General features: G+C 37.2%; 1 protein-coding gene across 1 annotated transcript in view; it reads right to left on the reverse strand.

Moving 5' to 3' along the window:
* LOC125228551 (LIM domain only protein 3) overlaps positions 1-2,862 on the reverse strand; it is a 124,220-nt gene extending 121,358 nt beyond the window's left edge. The window contains 1 exon segment of the mRNA XM_048133161.1: positions 2,656-2,862. Coding sequence (XP_047989118.1) covers positions 2,656-2,661 — 6 coding nt within the window. The 5' untranslated portion in view covers positions 2,662-2,862.
* Positions 2,863-12,827: the final 9,965 nt, after the last annotated feature.

Here is a 12,827-nt window from a genome sequence, read left to right on the forward strand (position 1 = left end):
TATAGGATCACTCGTGCGTTTGTCTGTCCGTCTGTCACAGCCCATTTTCTCCATAACTACTGAACAGATTAACTTGAAATTTGGCACGCATGTGTTAACCTGAGAGCCAAAGACGGACACGTAATATGAAGAAAATATCATTGTGGGCCGCTTTTAGGGGGTGAAAGTGAAAATTAAAAATACTTATCAAATCTTTTTCTTTTTTCTTAGGGTTATGAGCGAACAATAATATTTTATAAGCATAAGTCGTTAACATAGCGCCGTGACACATGGATTCGCCGGCGCTGCGATTTCCTTCGGCGTCCGCTGTGGTGGCGACCACAGCCACCACAGGCGATAGCGCAATATCACCTTATACTTGAAACCACAATTAAATAAAAAAAAACTAGCAAATGTACGGGACACACTATATCATCAACATTATTTTGCTATACCTTTTCAATAGGACATTAGAATAGTGCCATACATATTTTTAGCCTACGGATTTTAATCCTGTATTAAAAATATACAAAATTCAAAAATATATTTAAGAAATGGGTCACACAGGGTTTTGGGCCACACTGCAATTTTATATAGAATTAATTCTGTATGTCTGTCACATCTTAAAGCTCTATAACTTCTATAAGGAGATGGTTTGAGTCCTGGGTAATAAAGGTTTTTTTTTTACGATTAACCAAGTTTCACGTATTTGTTTAATTTCAATGTTCATTAAAAATCTTTTTTTTTTTTGTTTACTGAATTAAAGTTGTTTCAATATTTCAAAATATGTAAAGTGATTCACGTAAATAAACTTAAGCTACAAATTAATTAAAATTACACTAAAATTAATAACATTTCATAAATTCACTTTAGTGTCAATAAATATAAAATGCTGTCAATATTAAAATTCCCAGTACCGCACACAATTAATCCAAAAAACGGTTATAATATAAAACTAAAGCTCATTTAATTGTTCCGAGTAATTATAAGAACACAGCGTACATAATTAAAGCGAATGAAGCATCAGCGGCTAGTGATGTAGCTCTAATGAGGCCCGCTAATTAGCGAATAAACAAGCGGATACTGCCTTCTAATTGGCTTTTGGGACAACCGCGCAGCGCGGAATAAAGAATGGGACTTATGTACAGAAGGAACACTTCCTACAAAAATGTAGTTTGACAACGCACGGCAATATCCCTTGTGAGTATTTAAGGGTTGTCAAAAATCATTGTCTAGTTTTGTGGTAGCGCAGTGAAGGGATGTCAAGTTGTGCCAACGCTAATAATTGCGACCATTGGCTGAAGCTGTTTTCTTTAATTATGAAGTACCCTATGTATTATAGTATGCATGCAGATATAAAAATACATTATTTTAGCCTGGTCAGTTAGTAGGCTAGTTATTTTAATTTGATTTTGGGATCTTCTTTTATTGTGACTCGTGGTAGGTACTATTGGTAGGTATGCTATGCATACAAACTTTGTGTTTCTTAACATTATTATATAAAAAGAGGCAATGGCGCTAAGCTACAAAATAAATATTTTTATTTTTTTGTTTACATAAACTACACATAAAACTGTGTATCGATCGACTCAATCGAATAAGATATATGCCATATAACATTATTTAAGATTTAAAAACTGTTACCTACTAAGCTAATGTGTATTAAGCTAATTTAACTTAATTTAATACGTACGTTTTTATTTACGATTTAAACAATATTAATAATAGATAAATAACGTAAAGCCGTTTCCGTAAAAAGAAAAAAAAATTGTGGCGATTTTTTTTTCGTCGCACAGATAATTTCGCGCCTTTTTTTCTAGTGACAAACTTGTTATTAGACCGGCTATAATAAAGGTATTGAAGTAAATTAATATTATTTTGAACACGCGGTTAAAAACAGGCTGAATTAATTAATTGTATTAATTAGTGATAGCACTGATAGTAGAGATGGCACTTAATTTTTGTAGATAATTTAAATATTTATTTAAAAAAGTTTAAAAAATATGACAATTGTTTATGTAATTAGTCAAAGCGGAAGTTTTATCTCCCGCAGCGTCCTCTCGTGCGTCGTTTCTTATCTACAACATTACTGATAACTTTATTGTCATTACTTATGTTCAAATTGCTCAAAGTTTATTATTGTTTTTTAGTTTAAGCTTCTACTTAATGGACAGATAAGAGGATAATTATTACTTACTTGAAATATGTACTTAGTATACCGAAGAAAAACTTTTTAACTGTATAAATTTAATTATACATATACGACTGAAACAAATAAGTAGGTAGGTACTTACTAATCACTCCCTCAAATCCAATAAATAATACATGAAAATAAGTTAATTTAATAACTCGGAATTAAAAACATAGACATCAATTTTATCGCCGTGTCGATTTTAATTTAAAATTTATTAAACACTCGCGTGTTACAAGAAACTTTATACATCTACTCAACCATGAAATAGACACTTAATTGGCTGACGATAAGTGAAACGATATTGTAATTTCATTAACAACAATCGCGAAATTGGAGTCGAGTATAATTAATGCAATTAGTTCGGAGTAGTAATAGTTTTTCAAAGCGCGGAGATCATTAAGCGCACTCTTCAAAGCTGTCGCCGCATTACACTAATTGACGTAATTAGAGGGATTGCCGAACGGAAATAAAAGTCGGCTCACCTTCATGAAACGCCGGCCCGGCCAATTAGTCTACCAACTCGTAATTAGCCTCTTCGGAGCACTCTTATGGTCGATTAGTCCCGCACTAGACTGAATGAGGAACACAGCACAGAATGTTAATTTTCATTTTCACGGCACTGGTTAAAAGTTTTTCGCGATCGCGCGCGGGAACGGAGACTCAATAAGCAGACGTGCGCTCGCAGCAAGCGCTAGTGAGCGAGTGAGCTGAGCGGGGCGCCGCCTGGCGGCGGTGGGGAGACTCACCCTTCCTTGTCCGGTCCGCAAGCTCCGTATTCGCGGAGCTTTTCGCGCAACCCGCCGGCGCTTAGGCTGTTTACGCGTCTGAGCGGCGCTTAACGCTGTAAGTGGGCAGATTTTAAACGGCGCAGCTTATAGGCCTAAAAAACGATAATATCAATCGAATGATAACTGTATTGTGTTTGTGTTAGTTTACTGTAACAAAAGCAAATACAATGTTTATCTTCAATATTGTTGCACTTATTTTACTTGTTCCGTACTTAGAGGTAACGATTGGCTAATTGAGGATATCTCAATAAACAGGGAGGTAAATCTGATGTTACTGTTTAATCAGTTACCGTAGTATAATTATTAAATTATAAAGCGTTATCTTAGTCGTTTTTCAAAAATAGGGACAATGAAATTGAGTAAAAATGATTTAATATTTGAAATGTGTTAAAAAATTGTTATTTTAATGGTGAAAAACTGAAAACTGAAAAGGTTTATTAACTGACGAGTTAATGATTTTTTTAAGGTTTCATATAATGTTTAAGTAGGTAGTTAAATTACTCATTCCTTGAAAAAGTGCCTACTTATTTTTATGAACTTTGTATCTATAAAATTTTCTTGCTCTTATTTTTAACAACTAAACTGAAATAAAAAACCGGCCAAGAGCGTGTCGGGCCACGCTCAGTGTAGGGTTCCGTAGTTTTCCGTATTTTTCTCAAAAACTACTGAACCTATCAAGTTCAAAACAATTTTCCTAGAAAGTCTTTATAATGTTCTACTTTTTTGATTTTTTCCATATTTTTAAACTTATGGTTGAAAAGTAAGAGAGGGGGGACGCACTTTTTTTTCCTTTAGTAGCGATTATTTCCGAAAATATTAATATTATCAAAAAACGATTTTAGTAAACCCTTATTCATTTTTAAATACCTATCCAACAATATATCACACGTTGGGGTTGGAATGAAAAAAATATCAGCCCCCACATTACATGTAGGGGGGGTACCCTAATAAAACATTTTTTCCATTTTTTATTTTTGCACTTTGTTGGCGTGATTGATATATATATTGGTACCAAATTTCAGATTTCTAGTGCTAACGGTTACTGAGATTATCCGCGGACGGACGGACGGACAGACAGACATGTCGAAACTATAAGGGTTCCTAGTTGACTACGGAACCCTAAAAAAGATACCTGTAGGTAATCATTACTAGTCATAATGCCACAAAAGAATTTTAATAATTGCATTAAAACTGTGGTGATATATGAATGCAGTTCACAAAAATGTATTGTGCGGAACACAGCGGAAGGGCATACAAAATTGATGCAACTATTTTTAACCCCCGACGCAAAAACGACGTCTGTCTGCCTGCCTGTCTGTCTGTCTGTCTGTTTGTCTGTCTGTCTGTTTGTCTGTCTGTCTGTGGCATCGTAGCTCCCGAACGGATGAACCGATTTAGATTTGTTTTTTTTTGTCTGAAAGCTGAGTTAGTCGGGAGTGTTCTTAGCCATGTTTCATGAAAATCGGTCTATTATGTCGCGGTCGGGGGTTTTTCAAAATTTTAATTTTGTTGTTAGGTTAGTTAAAAAATCAGCGACAACTCACCAAGGTTGCCCTTCGACTGCCTACGTCATTTCTTAGATTACTTACCTACATTCATCGTTCTCTTTTCTCCTTTCTTATAAGAAAACAGGTTGGAGAAGTAGGGCGAATATAATAATTATTCAGTGACATGAATCACATGAATTTGAATAAGGCCTGATTTAGACGGCGTGCAAACTCGCATGCGATTTTAGTTACATTGCGGGCAGTTGAGGTTACATACAATTTGCACAGCCATCAAGTACCGCAATGTAATAAAACTCGTATGCGAGTTCTCGTACCGTCTAAATGGGCCCTAAGGGTCGTTGCAATGGATGTATCATTATCTTATACAATGGCCAGCAGAAGCATAATGTTATTAAACTTATCGGCGACCGTAGTCTCAAAGGGCGTAAGGGACAAAACACGATTTTTCAGAAGAGCCACAAAACATTTTTTTTTTGAGAAAAAATCATATCTCTTTTATTTCTTTATGGATTATGATGCTTGTTTTTGATTTTTTCATATATCTTTGAGCTCTTATATTATATTCTCCGATATAATATTTAAAATATCAAAATTGAATCTATATCCATTAAAAAAATTGCTATTCAGCGAGGGAATGCTGCCAGCATCTTTGGCACAATGCCGCGGGAGCCCTATATTTAATTTTAAGTTGTTTTTTTTTTAGAGTTAGCTTGTTATTTAAGTTTAATATCTTAATAAAGATTTATTAAAAGAAAATAGAAAACGGTAAGTCTAAACACTATTTTTTTCTTCTACTTTCCAAAGTCGCATCTTTACTCGTTTTAAGTCAAAAAACCTATAAACTCAAAAAAGCCCATTTAGTTCTCTTTCCCGAATGAGCTTTAGCCCAAATTCCTTGAAATTTTCAGGAACATCAAATTACCGTCGTCAAGTAACGGTTGTGATTACCTATTCTTACCATAAAAAACTAAATCTTAAAAAACATGTCATAAAAAAAAACTTAAATTTTCAATTAAACTTTACAAAGACATAAAAACTAAAAAAGGGAGCGATACGCTACAGTTATTAAAAATGATAAAACGTCTTGTTACCGCTGTCATCCATCTTACATATTGGTACCAAATTTCGGGATCTATTTCCGCGGACGGACGGACGGACGGACGGACGGACGGACGGACGGACGGACGGACGGACGGACGGACGGACGGACGGACGGACGGACGGACGGACGGACGGACGGACAGACAGACATGGCGAAACTATAAAGGTTCCTAGTTGACTACGGAACCCTAAAAAAGGTACGCACAGTTATTAAATGATAAAAGTCTTGTTACCGCTGTCATCCATCTTACACGGGATCTATTTCCAAAAGGGGTAAAGAATGATTTACGATTTGTGACCATAATGGTTTTAATTAGTGCGCTTGTAGTTATTTATGCTTTATGGCTGTGTAGTTTATTGACCAGTGCTCGCGTTGTTAAGGAATTAAACGAGAAATTTCTAGTACAAGAGGTTATACTTGTACTTATACGTCCTTAGGAATCTTTTTTCTTGATTTGTTAGTATGGGAAACGGACTGGTGTAGTGAAATATTTGTGTAGTGTAGTGTAGTATACAATACACCCTGTTTTTATTGAATTCCGTTAACTTTAAGGGAAGGTTCTTTAGGTTAAATACAATTAATTTCTCTAAGAAACTAGCGCCTTAACTCTTACGGTTATCAAGTTATTAAAAAAATAAAGATAATTACTGAACACGTGTGTGACAGCCTTTACCAATTCCTAATGTTATTTGTTTCGACATGTGCCGTCAATCACTTGACATTAAATTGAATGTTATCCTTAATGGTCTCTCACACTGATTAATACATTTATTATGTATGGATATGATATATTTTTTTTTTGCGAATTTAACTAAAAGTGTTGTACAGGGTGGTCCCTGATAATGAACATAACAACGTGTCGAATTTAACGCAAAACAAAAAAACACGGTGTATATTCCTCAACGTTTTTAAATGGTCCCAAAATAAACCCATTGAATAAACCTTACTACTCCCCAGACACTTTAAACCTGCTTGAATATTCATTGTAGTCATTTAATTGTTTCAGCTATGGGCAGAGAGCATATTTTCAGTGCCCGTGCTAAATCACTGGTGGCAAACAGAAACCGGGTCAGCAATTACTTCTGCCTGTCTTGGCTATAATAAAAATAAATAAATAATATTGGGGACACCTTACTCGGATCAACTTAGCCCCAAACTAAGCAAAGCTTGTACTATATGCTAAGCGACGATATACATACTTAAATAGAAAATACATACTTATATATATAGAAAACATCCATGACTCAGGAACAAATATTTGTGCTCATCACACAAATAAATCTTCACTACTTTGAAAAAATCTCGTAAGTCGTATCTCACGCTGCTCCTCAAAGTTAAAACGCAGTAAGTTTATATCTATTCCATATCTTACTACAATTTTCTTTTCATTGACAGATGAAGATACAAGTTTTTTTAAAAGTGGTGACGAAATGCCCTTACCGGGATTCGAACCCAGGACCGCGGCTTAGCAGGCAGGGTCACCACCGACTGAGCCAGACCGCATTAAATCCACCACATTCCGCTAGTGATATAGCCACTAGTAAGTTAGTAAATATTGAAATAGCCACCCAAATAAAATATAAAATAAATAAAAATTACAAAAAAAACACTCAGCATCAAAAGTATCAAAGAACGCTTCAGAAGTAATTACCATTAATTCTGTAACCGCTAAAAAAATGTATGTGTGTCTATATGGCTAAAGAGGGGCCTCCAAAATTGGCCCGAAACGGCGATAATAATTGAAATGGCGATATAATGACGTGAGTACTATAAAGAAGAAACGATGTCGTCGGTGGCAGAATAGCAAAAGCACTTTATTCCATATTCAAATGAAATACATAGACAACTATACACAGATCTACTATTGATTAAGTCCCACGGAAAAGTCAATAAGGGCTTGTGATGTTGGGACTTAAACAAAAATATATAAATACTGTATATATATGCCTAGAAAGTACCCAAGACTGGAATATAATAGCATAACATTTCACCGGAAGTATTAATTCGTTTTAATCCATAGGTAACCCTATCGTCCGACGCTGCGCACGTGCGGCTCGTTTCTTTGTTAGAATTTTGTAGGCATTTAAAAGGCGGCATTTCGTGAACATCAAAGCAGTGGGCCTTCTGTACTTGTACTATATATAGGCCGCGCGATTATTCAGTTATAAAAACACAATAAGTACAACCGCAGATTCATTAAATGTATTCATTAAATTCAGAATATGTCTCACGAAAGTTTAACGTCTATAGATAGACCACTTAATTCTCGCGTTTTGTGCTTTTGATATATTTGATGTCAGTAAAAAAGAAAAAATTTTAATTTCAATCTTATTAAAATAGAAACCGAACACCGCCGACGATTCGTTGCACTAACGAAGAAACTCGACGCATATTGCCACCAAAAATTTAAATTGCTTCGGAAATATTTAAATTGACACGACCTCTCAAATTATGACGTCGGCTGTCAACCCTAATTAGGTTCAGCCGGTATAGCCGAAGTGACAATCGCTGACGCTATGTGGCGGTCGAAACGCAGTCTTACTGTCGCGCACACACCTATCATTTCGCTTACGCTTAAAGACTTCTGAAGTGTGCAAAAGAGAAGCTGTCACGTATATGATCATCCTATAAGTGGATAAGAGGCAGACTACAAATGAAAACCGGCCAAGAGCGTGTCGGGCCACGCTCAGTGTAGGGTTCCGTAGTTTTCCGTATTTTTCTCAAAAACTACTGAACCTATCAAGTTCAAAACAATTTTCCTAGGAAGTCCTTATAAAGTTCTACTTTTGTGATTTTTTTCATATTTTTTAAACATATGGTTCAAAAGTTAAGGAGCGATTATTTCCGAAAATATTAATATTATCAAAAAACAATCTTAGAAACCCTTATTCATTTTTAAATACCTATCTAACAATATATCACACGTTGGAGTTGGAATGAAAAAAATATCAGCCCCCACTTTACATGTAGGGGGTACCCTAATAAAACATTTTTTTCCACTTTTTGCTGTCGTGATTGATATATATTGATCATCAGCTTTCTAGTGCTAACGGATAGAGAGGACGGACTACAAAGGGTGAAAACCCTAAAAAACGTGACCATTTTTGATGACGTGCAGCGGCCGCTAGCGGCCTACTCAATTTAAGTTAACGGATTAATTGGACCTTTCAGTACAAATAGTTGTATTTAGAGGATACAGTGGGTGATTTCTGTTTCGATTAAACAGTTAGTAAAGCAAATTATTCACGTTATTATACATAATTTCTGAATTTAATATTACCAATGACACTTGACATTGGTCCAGTTTTGGTCTCACTTTTGATATTCAACAGTTCTTCTTTGTCGTCCTACTTCTATGCTGTCGCGCCACTACAGCCTACGCCAAACTCAGCAGAAATGCAATCTATCTCTATCGCTCTTGTGTATTGGCGCAACAAATCCAGACTGCATTTCTGCAGACCGACTGGCATTTCTGCGACGCCAAACGCCATAGAAATGCCAGTCGGCTACGGGGCCAGGGAACCGATTTTTAAATTTCGAATCTGTTAGTATTGAAATCATTGGTATTGGAGATATTATTGAGCGAAATTGAATAGTCGATATTAAAAAATCGGCTCTCAGAAGAGAGGATAGGGCTAGCAACAATATGCTTACGAAGCGAAAGCAATTATGTCAGCCCTAAATTAGGTACCTGGTTAATTACGTGTCCCGAGGCCGGTATTGGTGTTTATCGCCTATTTGGGGTGATTTTATTTCGATTTAAGCAGATTTTTTAACCCCCGACGCAAAAACGGCGTGGTGATATAAGTTTGACGTGTCTATCTGTGTGTGTGTCTGTCTGTGGCATCGTAGCTCCCGAACGGATGAACCGATTTAGATTTAGTTTTTTTTGTATTATTTAATTAAAATGGGACTTAATCGCGTAAAACTTACGTTTATATTTAACCCGACGTTTCGGACATGACATTACGTCCGTGGTCACGGGTAGACTCTAAGATTTACGCGATTAAGTCCCGTTTTAATTTAATCGTGTAAATCTTAGAGTCTACCTATGAGTGAAGATCGTGTTAGTTTAAATCAATATATTAGTTTTTTTTGTCTGAAAGCTGAGTTAATCGGGAGTGTTCTTAGCCATGTTTCATGAAAATCGGTCTATCGGCTATCTTTACGAGAGCTTCGTACAATAATATAATATGTGTAAAAAAATATCATGACGTACATTATTGTAAACTTTAAATCAGACATCAAAGCTGATTTTAATCAGGTAGGTATAAATACTTTAAAAAACTTGTACTGTGTAAATCCACGTAAAAGTAACGTGAGTCACGACTTAATTGCGTGTTTATTTGAACTACAACTGCAAATGAATGGATCTAAGCTTAGATCGAGAAAGTAATACTTATTTAAAGATAGATCACTTGCACTTGCATCGTGAATAAATGGAACATGCCATAAAATCGTGACTCATGTTACTCTTGCCGCGGATTGATTACTTTGAATACATTTATTTACAAGTAATATCACAGAATATATAATAGTACAAGTACAGAAGGCCCACTGCTTTGATGTTCACGAAATGCCGCCTTTTAAATGCCTACAAAATTCTAACAAAGAAACGAGCCGCAAGTGCGCAGCGTCGGACGATAGGGTTACCTATGGATTAAAACGAATTAATACTTCCGGTGAAATGTTATGCTATTATATTCCAGTCTTGGGTACTTTCTAGGCATATATATACAGTATTTATATATTTTTGTTTAAGTCCCAACATCACAAGCCCTTATTGAACTTTTCCGTGGGACTTAATCAATAGTAGATCTGTGTAAGATTGTCCTATTTTATTCATGATGTCTATTTAACTAAGCACCATTAGCCATTCACACGCGGACATCGCATAATATAAAACTTTAAAAAAACTCGCGACGTAAAGTAACAATAGAAAGTGCGAACGTGCGTTCCGTGAGAACTCGGGCCACCCCTGATTTGGCCGCGAACTCGCGGCCGCCAGCATGTACTTGTAGCGCGGCGATAGAATCGCGGAGTGAGCCGCCCCTGGTAATATCCCCAATTGATTTTGTTTGTCTTTCTTCGCCTTTACCTATCGATGCAGGTAAATATAAAACATGTATGTATTTATAATATGTAGTAGGTTCTATGTATCAATTATTTATCGTATATTTTGTTACAATTTTGAGAGAGAAAGAAACTATTCTACCTCTAGGTTGCTAGAACTACCCATAGTGCACCTAATGATAATTTATATGTATGATAAGTAAATATGATAAGTAAGTGATATGTATTGACGCTGTATCTGCATGCTTCAGTAATAAACCAGTCATCGGTCCGAACGGTTGTTTTACTAGATACTTCACTGGCGACGACGCGAGAATACCTACTTACCCACGCGATTTAAAATAAAAACGAAAAATGGCGAATTCTTATCTCGGTTCTTTGCCTAATTTCGACTATAAATCCGGAGAGTGGTCTATTTTTAAAGGGAAATTAACACAGTTTTTTAAAGTAAACGCTAATAGCATTTCGTCGGATAACAAATGTGCAGTGCTAATAACACATCTTTCGGACGATTCGTATCGCTTGGCACGTAATCTCGTGTACCCTCGTGATTTAGAAGTGCATACGTATGACGAACTTATTACGATTTTAGACAAACATTTTAAAATTAAAAAGTGTTCATTCGCTAATAAAGCGAAGTTATACAGTGCGACGAAGATGCCAGACGAGTCTCTGGGAGAATGGGCGGCGCGACTGCGCGGGTTGGCAAGTCATTGTGACCTAGGCGACGCTCTGGAGACGGTCCTCACCGACCGTTTCGTCCTCGGTCTGGGCTCTGGGCCCGAGCGCGACAAGCTGTTTGAGCAAGATGCGGCGACACTTACGTTCGCCAAGGTCGCAGAGCAAGCAGCCAGTGCTAGGCAAGCCCAGGCGATGGTAGGCGAGACTGGCAATATTGGCAACGTGCCAATAAAGGAGGAGCCGGTTTTCCGTGCGGCGAGCGCGGCGAGCCAAGGGCGCGGCGGCGCCCGTGGCCGTGCCAGCCGCGGTGGCGGAGCTGGCGCCGGTCGTGCTGCGGGTCCCGCTTCGGGTTCCAGTTGGCATGAACGTGATGACGTCCATAGGTGTAGCATTTGCGGTATGAAAAACCACAGTGCGGAAACGTGTCGTTATAAAGGTTATAAGTGCGCGAAGTGTGGTGTGAAGGGACACTTAAAGAAAGTATGTAAACTAAGGTTCCACAATATCCAAGCACGGGAAGGGGAACCCGAATCTTCCTGCGAGGACTGTGAGGAGTGTGCGCTATATAATTTAAGGTATGAACATTACGATCCGATTATTTTAACTGTATTGATCAATGGTGACAAATTTTATATGGAATTGGACTCGGGTTCCGGAATAAGCGTGATTTCTGATAAATGTTATAAAGAATATTTTTCTCATATTAAGTTACACGAATGCAACATTAAATTATGTGTTTATAACGGGCATAAAATGACGCCAATGGGTGTAATGTTAGTAAACGCTGAGTACAATTCAATTAAAAATATTCTTAAAATATATGTGATACCTAAGGGAGGTCCCCCTTAATTGGGCGTGATTTTATGGCTAAGTTCGGCATTAAATTTACTACTGAGGAAAATTATAATAGTAATAGTATAGCCATTGACCATTACGCTGGGGAGGTTACTCAATTATTACGTTTTTATTCCGATTTGTTCAGCGAAGGGTTGGGAAAATTTAATAAATTTAAAGTCTCACTACGCCTTAAGGAAAATGTTGTACCGGTTTTTTTTAAACCACGACCAGTGCCCTTTGCCCTTAAACACAAAGTTGACGAGGAACTCGAGCGTCTTGTCGGTTTAGGTATACTTGTACCAGTGAACTTCTCGAAGTACGCGACTCCTATTGTTCCGGTTTTAAAGGAAAACGGGAAAATTAAAATCGCAGGCGATTATTCGGTAACCCTGAATAAGGACTTGGTTATTGATAAATATCCTATGCCACGTATAGAAGAAGTGTTCGCGAAGTTGGGGGTGGTGAACGTTTTACAAAGTTGGATTTGAGTAACGCGTATAACCAATTTGAGTTAAGTGATGAGTCCCGCGAGCTCACTACCATCAGCACCACGCGCGGGTTATTCCAGTACACCAGGCTCGTGTATGGTCTGGCCAATGCGCCGGCCATATTTCAGAGGACAATGGAGACCCTGCTGGTGGGGATAGACGGGGTGAGCATATGGC

This window comes from Leguminivora glycinivorella, chromosome 8 (assembly GCF_023078275.1).
Source record: "Leguminivora glycinivorella isolate SPB_JAAS2020 chromosome 8, LegGlyc_1.1, whole genome shotgun sequence".
NCBI classification, from domain to species: Eukaryota; Metazoa; Arthropoda; class Insecta; order Lepidoptera; family Tortricidae; genus Leguminivora; species Leguminivora glycinivorella.